Raw genomic sequence first — 27,688 nt, 5'->3', positions numbered from 1 at the left:
ACTGTAAAAATGGCAAGTTATGTAAAATATTTAATTATTCACCAAGAAAACGACAGCTCACAGTCTAATAGAAAACCTCATAGGATGAACCAGTAGAGCGTGGTGTTCAACTGTTTATTCATTCTGCCTCCTAAATATAGAATAAAAAGCCACCAAACAATGTTATGTAGGCAAAAAATAAAACTACTAAAAACTTGTACTCATCTCACAAAAACAAGTCACCCACTCCGGTCCATTATCTGTCAGTGGAAAAACAGAGGTTCCCACATCATTAGTGGCCCAAAGGCTCTTAAAAAAGCAAAATGGCTTCCACAATTCAATCCAGCAATATCCTACCTCCCAAGGTCAAATCTCCCCCTCGCTTCTGAGCATTGTAGTGTGCCCAAACTACATTTAGAATCCATGTACAGTCATGGCCAAAAGTATTGACACCCCTGCAATTCTGTCAGATAATACTCAGTTTCTTCCTGAAAATGATTGCAATCACAAATTCTTTGGTATTATTATCTTCATTTAATTTGTCATAAATGAAAAAAACACAAAAGAGAATGAAGAAAAAAGCAAAACATTGATCATTTCACACAAAACTACAAAAATGGGCCAGACAAAAGTATTGACACCCTCGGCCTAAAACTTGGTTGCACAACCTTTAGCCAAAATAACTGCGACCAACCGCTTCCGGTAACCATTAATGAGTTTCTTACAATGCTCTGCTGGAATTTTAGACCATTCTTCTTTGGCAAACTGCTCCAGGTCCCTGATATTTGAAGGGTGCCTTCTCCAAACTGCCATTTTTAGATCTCTCCACAGGTGTTCTATGGGATTCAGGTCTGGACTCATTGCTGGCCACCTTAGAAGTCTCCAGTGCTTTCTCTCAAACCATTTTCTAGTGCTTTTTGAAGTGTGTTTTGGGTCATTGTCCTGCTGGAAGACCCATGACCTCTGAGGGAGACCCAGCTTTCTCACACTGGGCCCTACATTATGCTGCAAAATTTGTTGGTTGTCTTCAGACTTCATAATGCCATGCACACGGTCAAGCAGTCCAGTGCCAGAGGCAGCAAAGCAACCCCAAAACATCAGGGAACCTCCGCCATGTTTGGCTGTAGGGACCGTGTTCTTTTCTTTGAATGCCTCTTTTTTTTTCTCCTGTAAACTCTATGTTGATGCCTTTGCCCAAAAAGCTCTACTTTTGTCTCATCTGACCAGAGAACATTCTTCCAAAACGTTTTAGGCTTTTTCAGGTAAGTTTTGGCAAACTCCAGCCAGGCTTTTTTATGTCTCGGGGTAAGAAGTTGGGTCTTCCTGGGTCTCCTACCATACAGTCCCTTTTCATTCAGACGCCGGGTTGACACTGGTAGTACGGGTCGACACTGTTGTACCCTCGGACTGCAGGGCAGCTTGAACTTGTTTGGATGTTAGTCTAGTTTCTTTATCCAACATCCGCACAATCTTGTGTTGAAATCTCTTGTCAATTTTTCTTTTCCATCCACATCTAGGGAGGTTAGCCACAGTGCCATGGGCTTTAAACTTCGTGATGACACTGCGCACGGTAGACACAGGAACATTCAGGTCTTTGGAGATGGACTTGCAGCCTTGAGATTGCTCATGCTTCCACACAATTTGGTTTCTCAAGTCCTCAGTCAGTTCTTTGGTCTTCTTTCTTTTCTCCATGCTCAATGTGGTACACACAAGGACACAGGACAGAGGTTGGGTCAACTTTAATCCATGTCAACTGGCTGTAAGTGATTTAGTTATTGCCAACACCTGTTAGGTGCCACAGGTAAGTTACAGGTGCTGTTAATTACACAAATTAGAGAAGCATCACATGATTTTTCGAATGGTGCCAATACTTTTGTCCACCCCCTTTTTTATATTTGGTGTGGAATTATATCCAATTTGGCTTTAGGACAATTCTTTTTGTGTTTTTTTCATTTAAGACAAATTAAATGAAGATAATAATACCAAAGAATTTGTGATTGCAATCATTTTCAGGAAGAAACTGCGTATTATCTGACAGAATTGCAGGGGTGTTAATACTTTTGGCCATGACTGTATTTGGCTTTACTAAAGTGAGAGGAAGCCCTTAATTTACTGTGTGTGTCTACTGGAGCACAATCTGGACACTGTGTTGGGTAATAAAATGTTATATTTGCAATTTTCACTCTCCAACATCCACTGTGTGCCAATTTCCATAAATTGCCTTAGAAATCAAAATAGTTACTACACCTACAGATTAATTCACTGAGGATTATAATTTCCCAAATTTAGTCACTTTATGGAGATTTCTACTGCTCTAGTTTTCTGCCATTTTGTCAAGTTAGGGCTTCTGCAAATGGTTTGCCCATCTCCTCTGGGATCTGCTCCTGCGACATCTGCTTCTGTCACCAGAAGCCGCCTTATTAATTCTGCAGGTGTTGCTGGTAATGGAGAAGATGTCGGAACCAGAAGCTCTTGGTGGCGCAGGCTCTGTCCAACCACTAAGATTAGGGTGCCTAGGAGAGATACCTTGGTGGAGAGCAGTGTCTGCATGAGGCGGCAGCCATTTTCTAACAGTGCACCTGGAAGGAGAGGGACTCGGAGTGCTGGTACTTGGCTCTGGACGGACTAGCTGGAAATCCTGGAGGTATGAGAGGGGGAATGTGCAGTGTGTGCCCTGAGTGCCCTGAGAGATGGGGACCCGTGCTCCCTCATTAACTACATAAACTCTGGCCGGCTCCCAGCGTCTGCATTAGTCTGCATTATTGTCTGTGCTCCTCCCCTCTGCTCCCTCAGCCTGCACGAGGATAAACCTGCTAGAGATCCAACTTATCACTCACCCTGCTGAGTTTCTGTTGTCTCCTATCGCTGGGGCTACTGTTATCTCTCATTACGCTGCAGAGAGGAAGGGAGTGCATTGAACAGAGATACTGTATACTGTATGCTGGACTCTTTTGGTTCTCAGCCTTGCTTCCCTGACCCTCCTCTCCCCTGGGGTCATAATTGCAACAATTTACTGACTTTACAGTGCACTGTTTTGCTGAGCCTGCAGGCTCCATAGCTACATTGAGCTATACAAGTATACTCTGGCATGCTAGGCTAATTCTGTCTGCATTCCACTAAAGTGTCATATACAGTGGGATAAAGAGGGTGCCCTAGAAGAAAGACGTTTGGTGACACCTAGTGCTCAATCTAAGAACTGGTGATACATTCTATAATACACAAAAAAGACTCAGCTGGTCACCAACCGTCTTCACTGATACAATAGCGACACCTAGTGTCCATGTTGAGCTCTAATTCCGTGCACATTATGAGGATTACTTAAAAAATCCTCCTCTCGGCTATATACCATCATACCAACCCTCCCATCGCAGTTGGTATTTATCTCTGACAATCCTCCGCCACGTCTCCACCCCAAATAAGCCCAGCTTATAATACACCTTAAGACTTTTGTAATGCCTTAAAGTGCCCCCCCTATATCCGCTAGGGGTCGCTCTGCAATATGCCCTCCTACTGACCCTCTTTCCTTGAACGGGATAAGCACCACGGAGGCCCTTTCCTACTCAACTCGCCCTCATGCCTAAAGCACGCAGAGCTAGCTCAAAACAACCCAGCAACAGATTTGCCGCTTTAACAGATCTGGACGGCGATATGTCTTCTGGCCCCTTCTCCCAGTCAGAATCCTCTAACTCGTCTATACCTGAGGGTGCGGACTCTGAAATGATTCCAGCTTTAACAACCAAGACCCCTAATACCTCAACCTCAGATCAATCTGCCTTACTATCACAGTTTCAATCAATTTTACACTCAGAATTACTCAAAATGTCAGAAAAATTGACCAAGGATTTAACCAAGGAGATCAGAGAACTTGGTTCCCGTACCTCTGACCTGGAGGACAAAATGGACGCTACCCACACAACCCTTGCTACTCACGAGAAAGACATCGAGATGCTACACGACGAAATTCACACCCTTAACAACAGACTGGAGGATTTCGAAAATCGAGCCCGCAGGTGCAACATCAGAATCAGGGGCATACCCGAAACAATCACCGATCTCCAGTCCACGGCGACGGCTCTCTTTCAAGAACTAATACCAGGAATCTCTATAGAGCGCCTAGAAATGGACCGAATTCATAGAGCCCTGAGCAAACGCAAACCGGAAGGTCCACCAAGGGATATCATCCTTAAATTACATCATTACAAAACCAAGGAACAGCTCTTACAGGCAGCAAGAAATTCGTCACTGCTGGTATTCCAAGGCCACTCATATGAACTGTTCTCCGACTTGGCCCCTACTACCATCGCCAAAAGACGTGCTATGAAACCATACCTGGAGGTCCTACGCTCCAACAACATCAAGTACCGCTGGGGCTTCCCATTTAAACTGATCTTCTCTCATCTCGATATGGTCCATACAGTTCTCTCCCCTGAAGGAGCGAGCCGTTGCTTGTCTAAACTACAACTCATGGACCTCCCATCATCCCCCCCACCTTCTTCCTCGAGGCCCCAACCTGCGACCCTCCGTCCCAGACCACGTGATCCTCCGGCTCCCCCATGACGTGCTGGATATCCACTAACTTTAGTTCGTGCCTATACTACTCCATAGGCTTCTCTTCAGGACAACCTCATAGCGTAGTCCCGGATACAACACGCTAGCCTATACTTTATAATGTTCAATGGAACAAATAGTTCATATGTGTTCTTTTTCAGTTTATTGTTACAGGCGTTCTTGGAGCGTACAGCTCCACTACCTACCCTACAGAAGCCGTTACAGCTTTCGCTTCAACCGAACTTCCAGACTGACAACGCCATTTGACTTGCTCTTCACTTCAGACAAGTGACTATGTTTATTACACGAGTTTAGTTTTCATAGTGTTTTTTTTTTTTTTCTCTTTTCTCCTCTTTATAGCGTGTTAAGTTGTAGAATTCTGTCAGGCCTTTTAAATGGGCAGCCAGGTTTCAAACATTTCACTAGACCATATTAAGGCGTTAATTAACTATGTTTAATATAATGGTTATTTTCAGGTCTCGCACTACGCCCTCTATCCCTAATTCCCCCGGCACTATGAAAAGCCCACTCCTAGCCTGTGAAATTGAATTTCCAGTTTAACTTAACCCACTATCTCGTTCTCACTCCCGTTCTTCACGACATTTAAATATGTTTCATTGTGCCCCCTAGCGGACCCTCATGACCCCACAGTGTCCTTGTACACTGATGCTTCGCACTATGTGCTTAGCCAACAACAGTCCCACCCCCCCCCTTCCCAACGAGTTCTTCCTACCCTTTCCTAATCATAGTTATTGTTCAACCTGCCCTCCCTTCCATCCCTACTACTCGCCCGAGTACACTCTACCAATTTGGTCCACCTAACAATAATTTCTCTAACTCCGCCAACGACCCAAAACTTACTGCCAACATAAGCAAATTCAACAACCATCTATCATGCCATTAACGATCCTATCACACAATGTGAGGGGCCTAAATTCCCCTCACAAACGCACTAAGGCCTTTCGTTATTATAGATCCCAACAGGCAGATGTGGTTTGTCTCCAAGAGACGCACTTCTCAACCAGCTCCTACCCCAAATTTATGTCCACTTCGTATCCACTTTTCTACATGGCGAACGCCCCAAATAAAACCAAAGGAGTCGCGGTCTGTTTTAAAAAATCTGTCCCCTTCGTTTTTAAGTCGTCAGTGGCTGATAAGGAAGGACGCTATATCATGGTGACAGGTTCGATATCAGATGAACTGGTCACTTTAGTCTCCTATTATGCTCCCAACTCCCACCAAGCTGCCTTCTTTTCCCAGTTATTGGAATTAGTCTCCGAACATGCCCAAGGCACCACAATACTATGTGGAGACTCCAATTGCATACTGAAAGCTAGCCTCGATAAATCCTCAAGTCCCCATTCCTCTAATCCCCCGCAGCCTTACCCTTCTGCGGATTCAACCGCTCTTAATAAGATTCTCGCCCAACACCACTGGGTGGACTTATGGAGGGAGATCCACCCCTCCAATAGAGACTACACGTACTTCTCCGCACGCCACTTAGTGCACACTAGAATCGACCACATATTCGCTAACCCATCCTTCCTCCCAAACATCTCTAATATATCCATTCTTTCTACACCCTGGTCGGATCACTCCCCAAATCTCCTCACACGCTCGACGCTCCACCCACGGCCCCGTTCATTCAACTGGACTCTGAATGACTCACTGCTCTCTTATCCCGATATTTCTCAAAGGCTGAAAAATCACATTGATGATTATTTCTCCTTGAATCAACATTCAGCTACATCGCCAATCTCCCTTTGGGAAGCACATAAAGCAGTGCTTAGAGGTCTCTGCATTCAAGAGGCCTCCCGCAAGAAAAAAGACAGGAACGCGAGGATAGCTGAACTGGAGGGCAGGGTGTCAGCCTTAGAGTCTCAGATGAAAAGCACTCCTTCACCAACTACGTATCGCGACCTTCTCCATGCTCGCACTGAATTAGATCTTAGTCTCACTGAGATCGCAGACCGGGCCATACGATGGTCACAGCAACGCTTCTACGCTCTCAATAATAAAAATAACTCTAATTTAGCTCGACGCTTAAAATGCCTACCCTTACCCAGGCCCCCTATTCGAATACGCACACCTGCTGGTATCACATCTAATCCACAACAAATTTCCCACTTTTTCCAACAAAAACTTAGGCAGCTGTACAAGGCCCCAATTACCTCGAATTCAGAAACGATAGAGACATTTTTAGACTCTATTCCCCTTCCAGCTCTTAGCTCCGATTTGATTGAACTCCTCAACCAAGCCGTAACGCCAAGTGAAATCGAACTAGCCATTCAACACTTGAAAACCAATAAAAAAACCAGGCCCCGATGGTTTTACGGCCCTCTACTACAAGAAATATGCTCCAATTCTGATCCCCCACCTCACTAATTACTTTAACTCTTTGAGAGAAGGCAATAAGCCAGGTGCAGCCTCTCTAATTGCTGCAATATCTATGATACCTAAACCCAACACAGACCACCTACTCTGGTCTAATTATAGACCAATATCCCTTATCAACATAGATCTCAAAATTTTAGCCAAAATATTATCCCAAAGACTGAACTCTGGCCTGGGTACCCTAATCCACAAAGATCAAGTGGGTTTTGTCCCTCGGAGACAAGCTTCAGACAATATACGGAGGGTCTCCCATCTGTTGCACCTCTGCAAACACCGTGACATACCAAGTATGCTACTGTCATTAGACTTCAAGAAAGCCTTTGACTCTATCTCATGGCCATATTTGTTTGCGGTGCTGCGGAGATGGAAGTTTCCCGACCACTTTCTCTCTTGGATTTACGCTCTCTATAGCTCCCCTTCGGCCTACGTACGTTATAATGGCTTTTCCTCCACGTATTTCCCTATTAGTAGGGGAACCAGGCAGGGATGTCCCCTTTCACCCCTGTTGTTTCTTTTGGCGCTTGAACCTTTAGCTATTCATATGCGCCTTAATTCTGAAGTTCAGGGAGTGGAAGTGGCGTCAGTTTCTCATAAACTTCTTTTATTTGCTGACGACATGCTTTTGCTTTTGTCGTCCCCTAAGACATCCTTGCCGGCCCTCTTACATACCCTAGAAAGCTTCGAAACTATATCCGGCCTCCACTTAAACACCAGCAAACAATCCTACGCTATGAACATATCCCTTTCGCGACCTACTGTATCACATCTTCAGCACAACTTTCCGTTCCAATGGGCCACTGACCATTTGGACTATTTGGGGATTAAACTAACAGCTAACCTAGACTCCCTTTATGCGGCTAATTATCCTCCTATGCTCCGGAAACTTCGCCTTCTGCTCCAATCATGGGAGAAACTACATCTCTCTTGGTTGGGCCGAGTACGTGCGCTAAAAATGACAATCCTCCCTAAATTGCTCTATCTATTTCGCGTTCTGCCTATACCTATCCCCTCACACTTCCTTAAAATGGCCCAAAGATCTATAGACACCTTCGTATGGAGAGGAGGCATCCCGAGAGTTAACAAGGCTACTTTATACCGCCATCGCCTAAAGGGGGGTTTGGGAGTCCCCAACCTCTTGAAATATTACCGCGCAGCTCAATTAGGCCAACTGACTTTATACCATGCTTATAACGAACCCCCATTATGGCTATCCCTGGAAGCATTCGAAATGCAACCCAGTACTCTAGACACAGTACTATGGATCCTCCCAACTCAACGCAAACATATCTCGAACCCCATTATAAAGCATTCTCTTACAATCTGGGACACTTTAAAATATTCCTCACAACTGATCTCACCCTTTTTACCCCTCGCTCCCATTTGGGGTAATACCCTATTCCCCCCAGGCGTGGGATCTATCAAAAGTTTTTATAGATGGGTCGAAGCCGGCATAACCAGGGTTCACCAGCTGTTCAATATTGATGGGATAATCCCATTCGCGGCTCTACAGGAAAAGTACCACTTCCCCTCCGGAGAAATCTTTCGATACTTAAAATTAAAAAACTTTGCCAACTGCTTATTAAAAAATTCTACCCCTCCTTACTCCATGACCCCTTTTGAACAAAAGTGTCATCAAAACCCACATGCCTCGGGGATTATTTCTCTCCTCTACTCATACATTAATGCCCCTTCCCATAGGCATTGTTTGAAATATACCGTTCGTTGGGAGTCGGACATCGGATCTACCCTGACAGACTCGGAATGGTCCCAAATTTGGTCCTCATCTACTGGAGGAATGTTAAACACACTCATGCTAGAAACCAACTACAAAGTGTTAACCCGATGGTATCTGACCCCCGCTAGAGTAGCTAAAGCTGTGGCTAACCACTCCCCAAATTGCTTCAGAGGTTGCAATTCAACAGGAGACATGTTCCATATATGGTGGCTTTGCCCGATTGTCAGAAGGTTCTGGATTAGGATATACCATTTGGTTTTTTCCATAGCGAACATTAACCTTAAAAAAAACCCATGGGAGGCACTACTTAACAAGCGCATCCCCAACATCCCTAATCATACCCGATCCCTTATCTGATTTATATTTTTAGCAGCGAAACAAATCATTGCTTTGGCATGGAAAAAACCAAACTTAGACTTTTCCGCGGTCAAAACACGCCTCACCTGGTACATGATCAACAAGAAATTGTTGGCTATACTAATGGACAAAGTTGGAAAATTCGAGAAAATATGGCTCCCCTGGGCGGAATACACCAACCATACCCCTTTTGCCACACCGGTACTATACCCAACTAACTACATTCAGTCGGATTCAGAATAACCTACCAAACCCTTTAGACGTTATACACCTCTTTACTCGGGCTCCCCTCCCCCACTCCCCCTTTCCCTTACTTTGGTTAGGTTGTATGATTGCATGTCAGTTAACCACATGCACTATTGTTCAGATTGTATGTAAAGACTTATCCTGATTTTTTTTTTGATTATCTTGATTATCGCGTAAATGTAAACCGAAAACTTTCAATAAAAATTTATTGTTTAAAAAAAAAAAAAGATTAGGGTGCCTAGGACCAGTAGTACCATTCAATTTAGCAGCATGGGTGAGTGTGCTATCCAGCTGGAGTAATCTGCTCCCTGCTTCAGCTAACTGGAAAGCACCACACCCTACTAAAGCTCAAGGCATATTGCCGGAAGCAGCCACATACAGTCTTGTTCTCCTCTGGTTCAGTCCTCTGTGCTCGGCTCCTGGCTTGTGTATTTGTTCTCTGTTGTGACCCAGCTACCTGATTATTCTTCTTGTCATCTCACTCCACAGAAAAGCACGTTACACTGTGGCTCAAACCTATGGGTCTCTGTTTAAGTCCAGATCCATTAGAGGGGTTAAAGGTTAATGAACAAGAAAGTCTCTGGGATCAGGAAAACGGAGTAGATAGTGCCAAGCCTGTTCATGGTGGCTGTCTTTTGAGCTGCCAGGTGATCACAAACAGCGCTGCCAATACATTTGGGTCTGCAAACTATCCAGCAAGATCTGCAATGAAATACCTAACTGGCACTCCCTCCCTTCTTAACCCTGCCATGTGCCCAGAAAGTAGTGTACAACTGTATATAGGGTGTTGTCGGATTCAAGAGAAGTTGGAAAATAATTTGTAAGGTCGATCTGTTTGCTGTTCCCCTTTGTGAAAATATAAAAATTGGAACTTATATTTTGTGAAGAATTCAAAAGTTATCACCACGTAAAGTGACACGTCAGATTTGAAGAATGGGCCCTGATCAAGAACACAAAACTAGCTGTGGTTAAGTGGTTAAATCAGAGTATTTGGGGCATCTACTACTGTAGTCAAAAACTGTGAGTATAGACAATAACACATCTACTGAAATTATCAAACTAAACAGTCTTCATCAGCAGAAAATGAGTAACTAGTGGTGAAATTTCTCTAGGGTAATTAGAGTATGGGGCTCGATGGCTCTTTGTAATGTAAACTATCGTAAAGGCCAAAATTTTATATCAGATGAGTGTCAAGAAGAAATATTAGATAGTCAAAGATAACGTTTTATAATATTGCAGAGTTGATTTATCTTAGTAGATTTCAGGCATTTGGAAGATGGAGAATGGAAATGGAGACCTTTTGTTAAAGATTATCAGGGAGTTAGAGATACTATGAGTTCTGACCAGAAGAGAAGAGAAAGTATTAGTTCTCCCCATTTCAGAAGAGATTGTGCAGTAATCTGAATTCCTTATGATCGAAAACAAATTGTAATTTATGACGTGGAGTTAATCCATGAAACCACGGCTTGAGCCATTCCGTCACATCTGCGGGAGGCGTGAATAAATGTGCATTACAGCCATCATCCACGCACAGCTTAGAGATATATCATGGCACAAGTGTAATGTTTTAAAAAACATTTACATTTGTGTAGTTTATCACAATCCTGTTTGAAGTTAGGTTTTGAAAGAATCTGAAAGTCCGGATAAAGGGAAACTCTGTAGTTATTGTACAGAAATTCACACTTGGCCTCACTGCACATTTAATGTTATCGATAATAAAAGAATAGTTTGGTCAGAAAGACTGGACTTGGTCTTGTAGGGACCATATATGCACATTCAGCAGCACAGAAGGGAGAGAAGGTAGATTCATCCAATAAGATATCAAGGCTCTAGGATGCCAACAGCATCATTATTCTCCACTTTCTCTTAGAGGCCCAGTATAATATTTTTCTTCAAGTGATTTACTAATTTGTCTGCACACTTTACATGCGCTGTCATTTGGTTTTGTAGTTTACAGAGCTGGGCAGGTAAGGGTCAGCGTCTTATAAAGTCAGGGGGTAGGTGGATCCTCCAAGTATTAAGGTCTATAGAAAAGGGCTTTCACAATTTCACAAAGTAATTTCAACATTTTTGGATAGGGGAGAATGTTGTGCTCTTGTGGCAAAATGGTCGTCACACGATTGTTATAGGACCAGACTACACCACCGATACATCAGCCACAGCCAGTGACTGAAAAGAATCTGTGACTGCTCTGAATTTAGTGGTTACAACGCACCTGGGTAGTTGTATGTAGGAATCTCGTCTTTACACCGCTCATCGCCTCTCACATATGTCACTGTAGTATTAATATGGGTCAGCTCTTCACTCTGAAACAAATATTGTAAAAGTCAACGACAGATGTAGAAGTCAAATTTATGATCAGCTCTAATCCTGTCATCTCCACCGTTCTCATTACACAAGTATCCAACATATAATACTGAACAACATTGTTGTTCTTGTTTACAGACCTGTGGAAGAAGAGGATGGGGACATCTCTCTGTTGTTGTTCTCTTACTGGATAGATCTGGAGGAAACACATACAGGGACTGAATTCATTCTTTACATGCAGTTAATTATAGGCTGTGTGTATTTAGTCCTATCAATTACCTGGGGATGTGTGGGGCTGGGGAATCTCCATCATGACGTTGTTGTACACATCTTTGTGTCCTTCTAAATACTCCCACTCCTCCATGGAGAAATAGACAGCGACATCGTGACACCTTATAGGAAACTGACACATACAATGATACCGTCATCCCCAATCTCTTCATAGCGCTACTATATAATGTCCCATCATTCCCAGCCCTGTCACCTCTCCAGTCAGCAGCTCAATCATCTTGTAGGTGAGTTCTAGGATCTTCTGGTCATTGATGTCCTCATGTATCAGGGGGTGAGGTGGAGGCCTTTTGATTGGGCTCAGGGGTCTTCCCCATCCCTCAGACACAGGGTCCTGAAAGCGCTCACTAGAGGTATTCTTCACTATTGTGTAATCCTGGTTATGTAGACACATTGGAAATGTCTGTAGTGAGATTTATTAGATTCCTCACCTCTCCAGTTCTGTCCATCTGTTAGTCCCATAGATAAGAATGATGTAATGTGACATCATCAGAATCTCTCACCTCTCCAGTAAGCCGGAAGATGATCTCTAGGGCGAGGTGTAATATCCTCTCCACCATCTTGTCTCTGTTCATATCCATCCTTGACGGGTAATTCAGAATAATTATCTTAATATAGATCTACGCTGTGGGGATCCGATATTGTAGAGGCCTGAATGAGAAGAAGATGAGCTGATGTAACATCATAAAAATCCTCTGTAAGAATACAATTACTGGAGATATAAGGGGAAACATATGAGATTTATTCTTTTACAGTATTTAGTTTTCTTCTTTAATCTACTAATAAAACCTTTAGGCCACAGACAACAAGCAGTTTCTTCCTCGGAGTATGCAGCTGAATACATTTCTCATAGTCTAATCTTCCATAACACTAATTCTCGTCTCATTTACCGACACTGGAATCGGCATTAGCAATACTGTAGGAGATATTCATTTTATAGCTCAAATAAAGTCCACAAATAATATACCCATAACCTTAGTTTGGGTTTTAGTACTTCAAAGAATACATAGCTCACACAAAATTTACCACTAGGATGTAATCATTGGTAAAAAAGGAAGTACATTTTCGTTTTTGCGTTTTTGTTTTTCGCTCCCCTCCTTCCCAGAGCCATAACTTTTTTATTTTTCCATCAATATGGTCATGTGAGGGCTTATTTTTTGCGGGACGAGTTGTACTTTTGAAAGATACCCTTGGTTTTACCATGTCTTGTACTAGAAAACGGGAAAAAAATTCCACGTGCGGTGAAATTGCAAAAAAAGTGCAATCTCACATTTGTTTTTTGATTGTTTTTTTTTATAGCTTGACTAAATGCTAAGACTGACCTGCCATTGATTCTTCAGGTCATTACGAGTTCATAGACACCTAACACCTAAGTTATTTTTTATCTAAGTGGTGAAAAAAATTTAAAAACTTTGCTAAAAAAAAAAAAGTGCCATTTTCCGATACCCGTAGCGTCTCCATTTTTTGTGATCTGGGGTCGGGTGAGGGCTTATTTTTTGCATGCCGAGCTGATGTTTTTAATTATCCCACTTTTGTGCTGATAAGTTATTTTATTCGCCCGTTATTTCATTTTAATGCATTGTCACGGCGACCAAAAAAAAAGTAATTCTGGCGTTTCAAATTTTTTTCTCGCTACGCCATTTAGCGATCAGGTTAATGCTTTTTTTATTGATAGATCGAGCGATTCTGAACGCGGCGATACCAAATATGTGTAGGTTTCATTTTGGATGGGGCGAAAGGGGGGTGATTTAAACTTTTATATATTTTTAATTTTTTTCATATTTTTAAAAACATTTTTTTTTTACTTTTGCCATGCTTCAATAGCCTCCATGGGAGGCTAGAAGCTGGCATAGCCTGATCAGCTCTGCTACATAGCAGCGGTCATCAGATCAAAATGCAGGCTTGCTATTTCAGATAGCTGAAATGCAGGCTTGCTATGAGCGCCGACCACAGGGGGGCGCTAACAGTAGGCCGGCATCAGTAACCATAGAGGTCTCAAGGACCTCTATTGTTACCATCCTGATTCATCGCCGACCCCGATCATGTGACGGGGGTCAGCGATGCAATCATTTCCGTCCGCGCAGCCGGAAGCGCCGGTTAAATGCCACTGTCAGCGTTTGACAGCGGCATTTAACAGGTTAATAGCGGCGGGTGAATCGCGATTTCACCTGACACTATTGCGCACACATGTCAGCTGTACAAAACAGCTGACATGTCGCGATTTTGATGTGGGCTCACTGCCAGAGCCCACATCAAAGCAGGGGACCCGACATGCGCCGTACTAGTACGGGGCATGTCGAGAAGGAGTTAAAAATTCAAAAATAAAACAATTTTTATTATTACTAATATTAAAAATGTATTTTTAGTCAAAAAACACAACAACAAAGAAAGGTGCTGGGATAAAAAGAGGGACTCTATTTACCACATCTCATAGGGATCCAGCATACAGTGACATCAAAATTCCACCATTCATTAGTTGGCTGTAAACAGAATTACATGAAAGATATTGTATAAAAAAATATCTATAGGTCGCAACAGCGTACCAGATTAAAAAAAAAAACCATAGGGAACTTCATAGGAAAATACAATCAAGCAAAAAGTCTATGAAGCACAGTTATACTTGAGGATACTTGACACAAGTAAGTCCTTGTTTCGTCCAAACACAGATAGATATGCTTATAAGGCAGTTCAAATAATGTCTTGGCTCAACCAGGGAGGCCTGGGTAATAGTCTCAAGTTTTTGCAGAGCAGCAACAGCTTACATGTCCAACAAATGCAGATGGAAGCAAACACAAGCAGCCAGATGAAGGAGGATTACTGGAAACCGGTGTATGCAGCAGAAACTTAGAGCAAAGTAGCAGGATTTCCACACAGGTTCACAGGAGCAGGTACAAAGCCAGGGAGCCACCAGGGCCAGAAGCTGGATGCAAGGCAGAATACTCTAGCACAGACTAAAGGCTGGGGTGGAGTTATATAGCAGAAAGACACAGTGCACATGAGACCAAAGACGCCATCTTGGAAAAGGGCAGTATTTCACAAAAGGTAATCAAAAATATTCAGAGTCCTGACACAGCGTAACAGTGCCACACTGCTAACAGGCAAGACTTCTGTGTCCTCACCAAGAGGACGACTGACCATGCTCTCCTCCTCCCTGTCCTCAGGCCATCCACGCTGAAGAGACGGTATGACAGTTGTGCAGGTAGAACCGTTTATACAGCATGAAACTAGCTACTGCTTCCTCCACCTTCCCCTCATTGTCACCCAATCCATATTGGGATGAGATAAGGCTGGGCTGTGTATTATCACCCTTTATGGTTCCTTGCTCCATCTCATCGTGCTCTGCCTGTAATGCATCCTCTTTGATTGTGAGCAGAGAGCATTTCAGAACACACAGAAGTGGGATGGTGACAGTAATTATGGCGTCATCTCCGCTCACCATCTGGGTGGAGTCCTCAAAGTTTTGGGGGATGGTACATATGTCTGACCTCCATGTCCACTCCTGAGGTCTTATGTGTGGAGTCTGAATTGAATACTGATGGCCTTGTTGATGCTTGATTTCAACAACTGCCCTCTTCTGTTCATAAATCCTTCCCAACATCTGCAGTGTAGAGTTCAAACGCGTGGGGACATTACACACCAGTCGGTGAGCCGGAAGCTGCAAATGCTGCTGAAGCACGGCAAGGGTGGCAGAAGCTGTAACTGACTTTCTAAAATGGGCATACAGACGGCGTACTTTGACAAGCAGATCCGGCAGCTCCGAGTAGGTTTTGAGAAACTGCTAAACAACGAAGTTAAGCACATGGGCCAGGCATGATACGCGTGTGCGCTCACCTCACCTCAGAGCCGCCACCAGGTTCCGGCCATTGTCACACACAACCATACCTGAAACACATGGGCTACTTGCACATTGAACAAGTCTGTAGGAACCTGTTCACACACCACCAATAAACTTGAAGACACAAAAGAGCACAGTGAGGTCAAAAATACTCTGTTGTAAAAAAAAAAATCACAGTAATAAGCAAGTGCTAGTCAAAAGATGGAAAAAAACCCAGGGTATTTAGTTGATACTTTTTTTGGTTGTGTGTGAACAAGTTCCTACAGACTTGTTCAATGTGCAAGTAGCCCATGTGTTTCTGGTTCTATAATTGTTCTCTTGTTTCTACAAGACTAGGGAGTCCACCACTCCTTATGGGTCATTTGCATCAAAGCTGTTCCATCCAGCATGTCCACATGGATATTCCCTCTCTGAACCCTGCTTATACAGGTACTATACAGATGATCAGGTTTTTAAATACATCAGATAGGGATTATATACATTAGTTAGGACTGTTCTATATGGGTATACCTTGACGATTGGTGGAGCAGCTTAGTATACATTTTTTTGCAAAAAAAGTATCAACTAAATACCCTGTTTTTTCCATCTTTTGACCAGCCCTTGCTTATTACTGTGATTTTTTTTTACAACAGAGTATTTTTGACCTCACTGTGCTCTTTTGTGTCTACACGACCATACCTGGCTGTAGATTCAGCGGTGTCAGCCACAGATCTGCCTGCTCTTTCAGAGCTGTCCACAACTCTTCAGCATTGTGCGGTTTGTCACCTAAGCATATTAGCTTCAGCACAGCCTGTTAGCGCTTGGCTGAGGCAGTGCTTCCTGCTTGTGACTGATGTAGTCATTTCAGAGATGGAGGCTGAAGAGGAGGAGGATGAGGTGCAGGAGCCGTAGACTGTGGGGGCAACCCTAATTAACCTAGGGCCCGCAATCCTCGGCGTTGGGAGGACATGTTCCATTCCAAGGTCCGACTGGGTCCCAGCTTCCACTATGTTAACCCAGCGTGCCATCAGCACGATTTACCGTTCCTGCCCACAAGCACTTGCCCACATGTCCATGGTTATGTGGACTTTCTCAGTAACTGCATTGTTGAGGGCATAGCTAATGTTGTGGGATATGTGCTTGTGTAATGAGGGGACGGCACACTGGGAGAAAGAGTGGCGGCTGGGGACCGAGTACCAAAGGACGGCCGCCGACATTAGGTTGTGGACAGCTTCCATCTCCACGAGCCTAAAAGGCAACATTTCAAGCGCAGGCAGTCGCGGAATGTGGGAATTTAGTATTGTGGCCTGTGGGGAGTTGGCTGCGTATTTGCGCTTGAATTCCAAGGACTAGGGTATGGACAACTGAATGCTGCGCTAGGACAAGGACGTGCTTGTTTACCATCTTTTATTTGTCATACTGGTGACTCACTCAAAAAAAACTGATGAACTTCACATTGATGCAAATACACTCCTAGTGACATGTTATGTGCAGTCACTATAGACTAATATTAGACATACTGATGGCATCAAAGCCACCAATTTCTTTTTACAATCATCCAGGATGAGTCCCGAAATGATTGAATTTACATCTGAATTATTAGAATTTGGATCAACACATTTCTTTGATTTCAAGGGGTCCTTCTACCTGCAGATCCTGGGCACACCTATGGGGGCTGCCTACGCACCCTCATATGCCACCCTGTTCCTGTGGCTGTGGGAGAGGGTCCTCTCACTGTCAGATCAGTGTGTGTGGATGGACCATAATCTGTTTTGGGCACTGTACATCAACATCATCCTCCTGATCTGACAGGGTTCATTCGAGGAGTTACACCGGTTTTTGTCCTTTCTTAATAACAATTGCCTAAACATGACATATCAATATGACTCACAAATTATAGAGTTTTTGAATATTAAAATTAAGACAGACACTGAATATTTTGCAGACTGACATTTACAGAAAACCAGGTCAGTAAATGCACTACTGCACTCTTCTTCATCTCATCCAAGTTCCCTTATCGATTCTAGTGGGTCCATTTTTGCACCTTAAATGATTATGCTCAACTGAAGTGGATTTTGAAACACAAGCTAAAGATCTTAAAACCAGATTTTGTGTACGGGACTCTAGTCATAGATGGAAAAAGAGAGCATATCATGGAGCCAAAAATACATCTAGAGAACCATTGCTATATATCCCTCGTATATCATCACCATCAAATGTAATACGGTTTATTACAAACCATCATTCATAATTACCATGAGAAGACAATGCCTAGAAAGATTGTGGGCTATTTTATTAGCGGATGCGACTTAATCCCAGTATCTACTATATAATCGTCTAATTCTGTCTGTAACGGAAATCCCGCGTCACTGATTGGTCACGCCAGCCGCCCGCGACCAATCAGCGACAGGCGCATCACGTTTACTGAACAAGTTCTGTCAGTCACAGTGCCACGTAGTTCAGTCACGTTTACTGAACAAGTTCTGTCAGTCACAGTGCCACTTAGTTCAGTCACATTTACCGAACAAGTTCTGTCAGTCACAGTGCGACATAGTTCACTCACGTTTACTGAACACGTTCAGTCACAGTGCAACATAGTTCAGTCACATTCACTGAACACGTTCTGTCAGTCAGAATATTCTAGAATACCCGATGCGTTAGAATCGGGCCACCATCTAGTTTACTATAAACCCCCAGTATTACTTATTGTCTGTCAAAAAATATTGACCTGATCAGCAGACATACAAATGAAATGGCCATTTTTTTGGGGACAATGCTCGCCCTCCTCCTGGTTGCACACCATGTGGTAAGGGTGTCCAAATATTAATCTTTATTTTTTATATAGCGCTAACATATTCCGCAGCGCTTTACAGTTTTGCACACATTATCATCACTGTCCCCGATGGGGCTCACAATCTAAATTCCTTATCAGTATGTCTTTGGAATGTGGGAGGAAACCGGAGTACCCGGAGGAAATCCACGCAAACACGGGGAGAACATACAAACTCTTTGCAGATGTTGTCCTGGGTGGGATTAGAACCCAGGACCCCAGCGCTGCAAGGCTGCAGTGCTAACCACTGCGCCACCGTGCTGCCCAATATTGAAAAAACTAATGTATTCTCTGACTCACCTGGACAAAAAACTTTTTATATAAAACATCATATCACTTGTACTACTAGGACGGTCATTTATTACTCTACTTGTCCATGTCCTGACATTCGTTGGGACTCACAACTAGACAACTAACAGTGAGAGTATGGGAACACAATGGGATTTCTGCTGCCAGACTTGAGGACAATATCTCCACACTCAAAACTATTCCCAAACACTTTAACCCCCTGTTCTTTTTTCGCGTTTCCGTTTTTCGCTCCCTTTCTTCCCAGAGCCATAACTTTTTTATTTTTCTGTCAATATGGTCATGTGAGGGCTTGTTTTTTGCAAGATGAGCTGTACTTTTGAATGACACCATTGGTTTTACCATGACATGTACTAGAAAATGGGAAAAAATTCCAAGTGCGGTGAAATTGCAAAAAAAGTGCAATCCCACACTTGTTTTTTGGTTGGATTTTTTACTAGGTTCACTAAATGCTAAAACTGACCTGCCATGTTGAATCTCCAGGTCATTACAAGTTCATAGACACCAAACATGTCTAGGTTCTTTTTTTATCTAATTGGTGAAAAAAAATTCCAAACTTTGCTAAAAAAAAAAAATTGTGCCATTTTACGATACCCATAGCGCCTCCATTTTTCATGATGCAAGTAAAGAAGCTGCGGAGACACCATCACGTGTTTCTCGACGCAAGCAATGAATAGCCAGGCCTTTCCCCGGGAAGGAACAACCACGGGAAGGGCAGCATCCTAAGAAGGAAAGGTTGTTCCTTCCCGGGGAAAGGCCTGGCTATTCATTGCTTGCGTCGAGAAACACGTGATGGTGTCTCCGCAGCTTCTTTACTTGCATTTGCATATTTCCCATAAGGGATGGGGGCAGTGTTCTGGAATCACTGCGTTGAGAAACACGTGATGGTGTCTCCGCGGTGTTGGATGTTTTGGTCTCCCCGAGGCCAATCATCTGTGCCTTTATATCCATTTTTCATGATGTCATTAAGTGAGAGCTTATTTTTGCACGCCGAGCTTACGTTTTTAATTATACCATTTTGGTGCAGATACAATCTTTTGATCGCCCATTATTGCATTTTAATGCAATATCACGGCGACCAAAAAACGTAATTTTGGCGTTGACTTTTTTTTGCTATGCCCTTTAGCTATCAGGTTAATCCTTTTTTTTTGTATAAATCAGGTTTATTGAAGCAAATAAACAATGCAAACAATGGTACAGTGCTGAAACAATTGTTAAACTCAACGGGGTACAACCCGTAGATCGTACAAAAGGAGAAAGTCTCAGCAAGTATTAAATGTAGTTGGCCACTGCCAACGATAACACTTTCAAGTTAGCAATGATACTTTTCATAGTTGAAACATATAAACAGCATCAAAGGCAATCAAGCATTACTAGCTATATTTAATCGTTTATATTAGTATAAAATGTCGCTAGATATAAGACGTAAGCAGAAGTAGAAAGAAGTAAAGAAACGGAAAGAGGAGGAAAGAAAGAATATAAAAAGATTAAAAAAAAAAAATTAAATATGGATTCCAGGGCCTGAAGGAGAGTTTCCTCTCCTTCAGACCCTGGGAACCATTGGAAACCCAATGCACTGCATTGGGTTTCGAGTTTCGGCCGACCCCGACCCCGACTTTTTTATAGGATCGGCCGATTTCACTCGACCTGACTTTTTCAAAAGTCGGGTTTCGTGAAACCCGACCCGATCCTATAAAAGTAAAGGTCGCTCAACCCTAGCAACAACCATTACGCGAACGCTCCCATATCGGCTCCAGATATGAATTAGGACATGGACAACCATACGTCCAACTCCGGGGTTTCCCTGAATACAATCCATGAAGCCCAAGTGTTAAAAAATTTCGCCGAATCCCCCATGGATTCACATATCAATTGTTACATTTTGTAAATGTTGTTAATGTGGCACCCCTAGGGGTATTTGCCACAAAAATAGTTACTGACAGTAAATGCAAATACTAAAATAGCAAGACTGCACTACCACCTCCGGCCAGAAGGGGGAGCTCCAGAGACTCCCCTTGATCCATTCTGGTCTGAGAGAAGAACTGGCAGTTGGGCTAAGGAGCTGAAAGTGAGAGGTCATACAGTTGAATCTCTAACAGCCCTGTGACTGTTACCAGGCCTAAATCACCGGCCTGAGGAGAAGAGGGATAGAGAAAAAGGACATTGTGAGAACCGGGTAGCATTAATCACTACCCAGAACAGACGCAAAGATGGATACCGGATCCGTGGCTGTATTCATTACATATAATACAGCAACCGGAAAAACGTGAGGTGATATCAGCTTCACTAGGGTCGGACGCAGCAACAGACACAGAGTTCAGCGGTACTCCTGGAGGGGGTAAGCCGATAAAAGGACTCGGGTTGCCCGTCGAACCAGGACCCGGAGGGGACAGATTGGGCCGGCAGCCAGTTCACATACAGCAGCAGGGCCACACAGATATTGCGTACAATAAGAGGCGAAGACCCCGGCAGGGTCAAAGTAACTCAGAGTTCCCATACAGACTCCGGTGACAGGACTGGTTGTAAATCCTTTTATGTTAAAGTAAACTGGTTAAACGTTTCAGTGCCTCAGTCTTTCATTTGGACAATAGCCATCTATCCAGGATCGAGATCGTCACCGCTGGGAGAACCTGCTGCTGATCAAGTAAGTGCCTGTCCCCTCATGATACCCCTTACACTGTGCATTGCCTGAGGCCACAGCACCGGGTCAAGCCACCCGTGACATCCCCCTCAAGAGACAGACTCCATTGGTCCGGTGCTGGGTATCCCGGTCTCCTGGGCGTCACAATTGGCGTCACGAACAGGATCTAGCCAGCCCGTATACCGGGTATTGTGTGCCGTGATTGGAGCCCAAAACTGTGAAAACTGGGATGAAAAATCTTGAAAATTGACTTTATTAAAGAAAAATCCATTCCCCATTGAAAACTATTGAAAGTGACTTTTCCCCATTGGTTATAATGGAGTAAAGATGGCCGCCATCCCCTGAGGTAATCACTTCATAACCGTTAGGCACGAGACTGTTAATTGAGCTACGCCATCACCTGAGCCCCAGTCTAACTGAAAAACTTCAGAATCCGCCATTACAGAGCGCGGTGGGTGGGAGCAGCAGGGGGCGTGTCATTGTGGGCGGCACCAAGCTGAGCGCTCTGACATCAGAGCAAGGGGAAAATCGATCCTGCTGCACAGCGGAACGAATCCTACACTATTCCGACGGAAGCGGAGGACCGGAAGGGTCCGGATTAACTAAGGGGGCACAGTATGTCGCAGCACGGAGACGCCGCAGCACTCGGCAACGCTAATGCAGCTGAAAGACAGAGTGTCAATAGAGAGTCCGGCAGCGCAGCGGTGCAAGGAGTGGCGCCCATCATGCCGGTGCTGATGCCATATACCCCGGGTGGCCCATGGCTTCCAATGTATGAAGGTGAGCCTAATACCCTTGACGATTTCAGAGAAAAGATGCTGGCCCATTTTGACATGTTCCCTGTGGGTGAAGTTCAGCGTGTTAGTCTCCTGATGATGCAGTTAAGTGGCCATGCTAAGCGAGAAGTCACAGCATGGGCAGCTGATCTAAAAGGCACTGTTGAACGCATATTTGCTGGATTAAAAGCTACATTTGAAACCACGGCCAGCAGCAAAGCTAAAATACGATTCTTTAGTTGCAAACAAAAAGCTAATGAGGGCGTGAGAGACTTTGCCTTAAACCTGCAGGAAGCCCTTAAATCACTTACACTGGCTGAACCCATTTTTAACACCGGAGCGGATAAACTGCTAAGAGATCAATTTATTGAGGGACTCTACACCCCTTCTCACCGGGGGCATGTGAGCATGCTTGTTTTTAAGAACCCTGAATTGACATTTGCCCAATTAAAGGAGAGCGCTATACGTCTCCAGCTGGCAGAGGCACCTCGGGATCAGGATCCTGCGCAACCCATGGCAGAGGCACCTCAACAACAGGGAGTGCCAGTGACATCAGCTATGTCTGGGGCCATTGCTAAGCCCCTGGGGCCCAGTACTAATGAGGCTCTTCAACAAAAGCTTGACTCTTTAGCTGATGTTGTTGCTTCAATGGCTAAAACCATGCAGGAGATGAGAGGACACAAGATGGAGTTGGCAAACTGTAGAGAGGATGTTCCATGGATGAGACCCCGGAGATACCCGACATGGAGAGGACGACCCCGCGACCGCTACCAACCGGATGGACAGCCCATTTGCCGCCGTTGCCAGCAGCCGGGCCACTTTGCACGAGATTGTGATTTAAACGGGAATCCCCTGGGAATGCGGGCCGCTTCGCAGGAATGAACTTTCAAGGCCCAACACCCTGGCACGACAGGTACATCGGAGGACGACCCATTATCCCTATCGTGCTGGACGGAATTCCCCTCAACGCTTTGCTGGACACAGGTTCCCAGATTTCATCTATACCGTATATCCTTTATAAGAGGTACTGGGCTGATGCAGATATTGATAAAGGGCCCTCTGATGTTGAACTAGATATATGGGCCAGTCATGGTAAGTTGGTACCGAAACTAGGATTCAGGGAGATGACCATAAAGATTGGTAAAGTAGAACTGAAGAAACAGGGTATAATTGTTGTTGATGTTGACCGGCGGAACTGTGAACCAACTGTATTGATAGGAATGAATGTGTTAGAGAACTGCTTTTCCGAAGTCATTTCTGTCTTACAGCAAATTGCTGAAACTGCCCAATCCTGCCAGCAGAGAGTTCTCCGGAGGGAAATAAAAGTATTGATGTTAAGGCAACAGGTAGAAGTTGCAGGTGGAGAAATCGGCAGTGTGAGGGTAAGTGATCCAACGTCTATTGTAATCCCACCAAAAACAGAAATGCTGGTATGGTGTAGAGCAGCCATTGGTACTAAGGGACGAGATTATCAAGCCTTAATAGAACCAGTGTACACCGACAGCAGGCCCACTATACTCACAGCACGAGGGATAGTCGAGGTACACCGGGGACGAGTGCCGGTACGACTTTTGAACTGTGGAGAGGAAGAGGTCACTTTGCCAAGGTATGCTACAATGGCAAAGCTATATACTGTTGACAACAATGCCATCACAACCATTGAGCCCTTAGAACCAACCTGTCAGGTGGAAGGCAATGGCTCAGATGGAGAAATGGAGGATTGGTGCCAACAGCTACACGTGGGCATAAATTCAACACCTACCCATCAAAAACAAGGGGTGTATAGGCTAGTGACGGAATATGAACAAGTCTTCAGTAAACACCCATTGGACTTCGGACGGATAGAAGGGGTAGAACACACAATCCCCACAGGTGACCATCCCCCAATAAAAGAAAGATATAGACCCATACCGCCCGCTCACTATCAATGTGCAAAAGATATGCTGAGGGAAATGAAACAGGCCGGGGTAATAAGAGACAGCTGTAGCCCCTGGGCGGCCCCTCTAGTGATTGTCAAAAAAAAGGACGGAACCATGAGAATGTGCGTAGACTACCGGAAGATTAATAACATCACCCATAAAGACGCCTACCCCTTGCCTAGGATAGAAGAGTCCTTAACTGCTTTGAAATCTGCTAATTATTTTTCCACCTTAGACTTAACAAGTGGGTATTGGCAAGTCCCTGTGGCTGAGAGAGATAAGGAAAAGACGGCATTCACCACTCCAATGGGTCTATGTGAATTTAATCGCATGCCGTTCGGACTCTGCAACGCATCCGGTACCTTCCAGCGGCTGATGGAATGCTGCCTCGGACACAAGAACTTCGAGACCGTCCTCCTGTACCTAGATGATGTGATCGTCTACTCAAAGACTTACGAACAACACTTAATAGACCTGGCAGAAGTGTTCGAAGCCTTATCCAGGTATGGCATGAAAGTCAAGCCATCCAAATGTCACCTTCTCAAGCCAAAGGTACAGTACCTGGGACACATCGTGAGTTCGGAGGGAGTAGCACCAGATCCCGAGAAAATAAGCGCCATAAAGGATTGGCCAAGACCTACCAGCGCAAAAGAAGTGAGACAATTCCTGGGATTGGTGGGTTACTATCGCAGATTTATAAAAGGATTTACCAAGTTGGCAGCACCCTTGCAAGACACCTTGGTAGGGCAGACGAAGAAACCTTCAAACCGAAACCCTCCTTTTCAGTGGAACGACGAAAGGGAAGACTCCTTTGAACAACTAAAGAAGGCACTAACCGGAGAAGAGGTTCTGGCATACCCAGATTACCATAAACCTTTCATCCTCTACACCGATGCCAGTAATGTGGGACTAGGAGCGGTGCTGTCACAAAAGCAAGAAGGTCGGGAGAAAGTCATCGCCTTTGCAAGTAGAAAGCTCCGGCCTACTGAAAGAAATTCAGAAAATTACAGCTCCTTCAAATTGGAACTACTGGCAGTAGTTTGGGCTGTGACGGAGCGTTTCAAACACTATCTGGCCGCTGCAGAATTTATTGTCTATACTGACAACAATCCGTTGACCCACCTGGACACAGCCAAATTAGGTGCGTTAGAACAGCGATGGATAGCCCGGTTATCTAATTACAACTTCATAATCAAGTATCGAGCAGGTCGCAAGAATGGAAATGCCGATGCCCTATCCCGGATGCCACACTTGAGAGATGTAGAAGAGGAAACGGGGGAGCTTGAAGAAATTGAACTACCAGCCTTCCATCGTCCCAAGGCAAAACATCATCAGTCAAGTACCTATCAGAAACAACAAGAGGTGAATTTTAATCCGTTAGCACACCATAGATGGGCTGACACCCAAGACAGCAATCCGGCTGTGAAGTTGGTGAAGGAACTGTTGACTGAGCAAAGTGCATATCCCTATGAGGATGCCCCAGAAGAGACGCATCAACTCTGGAAAGAGAGAGGCAAAATGTTCCTGTATCAAGGGAAGCTCTGTAGAAGATACACCAATCCGAAAACACATGAATTGGTTTGGCAGATTATTGTGCCTAAACAAGATGTGAAGATCGTCCTCGAAGCTTACCATAATGGTGCTGGTCACTTCGGTTGGAAAAAGTTAGAAGTACTTCTAAGAGAAAGATTTTATTGGGTCGGGATGAGAAAATCAATCGAACAGTGGTGCAGAAATTGTGGCCCGTGTAACCTCAGAAGAAACGATCAAAAGAACCAAAGAGCACCACTGCAGCCCATAATCACCAAACAACCACTTGAACTTGTAGCCATGGACCACGTGAAGTTGACACCAAGCCGGTCCGGCTATGTCTATGCCTTGACCATCGTGGACCATTATTCACGTTTCTTGGTAGTAGTACCCGTAAAAGATCTGACAGCAAAAACAGCAGCCAAAGCGTTCCAAACGTACTTTTGTAGACCCCATGGATATCCGGAACAGGTTCTCACCGACCAAGGTACAGCCTTTGAATCAGAGATCTTCAGAGAATTCTGTAATATGTATGGTTGCAAAAAGATCCGGACGACGGCCTATCATCCACAAACAAACGGCTTATGCGAGAAGATGAACCATATTGTAATAGACCTACTAAAGACTTTACCTGAGACAGATAGGAATCAATGGCCAGAGAAATTGCCTGACTTGGTGGATCTGTATAATCATGTCCCGGTGAGCTCCACCAACTGCACCCCAGCTTACCTTATGCGTGCAAGACCCAGCCAATTACCAATCGATCTAGAAATGGGAATTCTGAAACCAGACGCAGAAGTTCAAGACTCCAATTGGGATATCATACGGCAAAAGCAGTATCGCCAAGTGCAAGAGAGTGTGGAAAGAAGCCTTCAGCAAACTAGAGAAAGACAAGAGCGAACTTTCAACCAGAATGCTCTAGCGACCCCATTAAGACCGGGTGACCAAGTGCTCAAGAGAAATCGTCGAACCAATAAACTAGACAATCAGTGGGAAGCCGTACCCTACACAGTTTTACAAACAAGAATGGATAATCCTAAAATGTGTCTCATTAGCAAAAACGGAGGCTTAACATCTGTACTAGTGTCAAGAGACAATCTTAAATTGTGTCCGGAAGCATTGAAAGAGCCAGAAGTTGTCCAGCCAGAACCAGAAGTTATTCAATCCATACAGGTTCAACCAGTAAAGGAAAAAGAAGAGGAAGTGTATCACACCTGTATAGGAGACTTTCCCAAAACCCTACTAACATACCATGGTGCAGTAGTGGTTCCCATGGTGGCCTTTTACCCAACACCGAACCCAATACCAGAAGTCCCAAGACAGGAAGAGGCTGACCCCGTACTACAGGAGGTTCCAGGCCAGGAAGAACAGATTCCTGATCAGAGTAATCTCATTCACGGTGGACTTGCCAACTCCATAGTCATGGAATTATCTTTAGCAGAGCGGGCAGATACTACATCCGCAGTAGACAGTAGTACACCACATGAAGAGATACCGCTATTACGTAGATCACAGCGTAGTACCCAGGGCCAATTACCGGCCAGGTATGCAGATTACCAACTATAAAGCTCATAATGTGAATTGTATATATGTTATGCCGTATATAGTTAAACAGAAAATGTAGTATAGTCATTGCTATCAGTCTGCAACGTTTAAGCCCAGTGCCTACAGAGACTTGTCTGTATGAACTTCTTGCATATTCTTGAACTTTTTATCAGCCCGGAGGCACTAAATCAAAGCTCCGGAAAGACTGCTTTTTGAACTTTGCTCCTCGCTCTTTTTGAACTTTCTTTAGACTTTATATTGATAACTCCGTTGGAAAAATGGAACTAAATTCCTGGACACAAAGTGCAGTGCCTTTTCTAGTACCTTCAAGGATAGAACTGTATTAATGGACGCTATTTGAAGTGACTTTGTACAGAACTATATTTTTGTTTCCTCGAGTGGTTTTTGTAACTTTTCATTTTTAAGACTCTGTACATATTAATTGTTATTTCAAAATGTTATTGTCCCACAGT

General features: G+C 44.1%; 1 protein-coding gene across 1 annotated transcript in view; it reads right to left on the bottom strand.

The window, feature by feature from the left end:
• LOC138666762 (zinc finger protein 665-like) overlaps positions 1 to 27,688 on the bottom strand; it is a 136,214-nt gene that overhangs the window by 68,575 nt on the left and 39,951 nt on the right. The window contains exons 3-7 of the mRNA XM_069754937.1: positions 12,358 to 12,505; positions 12,051 to 12,230; positions 11,846 to 11,969; positions 11,707 to 11,762; positions 11,475 to 11,565 (exon numbers count right to left, since the gene is read on the bottom strand). Of these exons, the coding sequence (XP_069611038.1) occupies positions 11,475 to 11,565; positions 11,707 to 11,762; positions 11,846 to 11,969; positions 12,051 to 12,230; positions 12,358 to 12,435 (529 nt within the window). The 5' untranslated portion in view covers positions 12,436 to 12,505. The remainder of the gene's footprint in view (positions 1 to 11,474; positions 11,566 to 11,706; positions 11,763 to 11,845; positions 11,970 to 12,050; positions 12,231 to 12,357; positions 12,506 to 27,688) is intronic.

This window comes from Ranitomeya imitator, chromosome 2 (genome assembly GCF_032444005.1).
Source record: "Ranitomeya imitator isolate aRanImi1 chromosome 2, aRanImi1.pri, whole genome shotgun sequence".
Taxonomy (NCBI): domain Eukaryota; kingdom Metazoa; phylum Chordata; class Amphibia; order Anura; family Dendrobatidae; genus Ranitomeya; species Ranitomeya imitator.
Note: the sequence above shows the minus strand (reverse complement) of the source record. Positions and strands in the feature narration are given on the sequence as shown.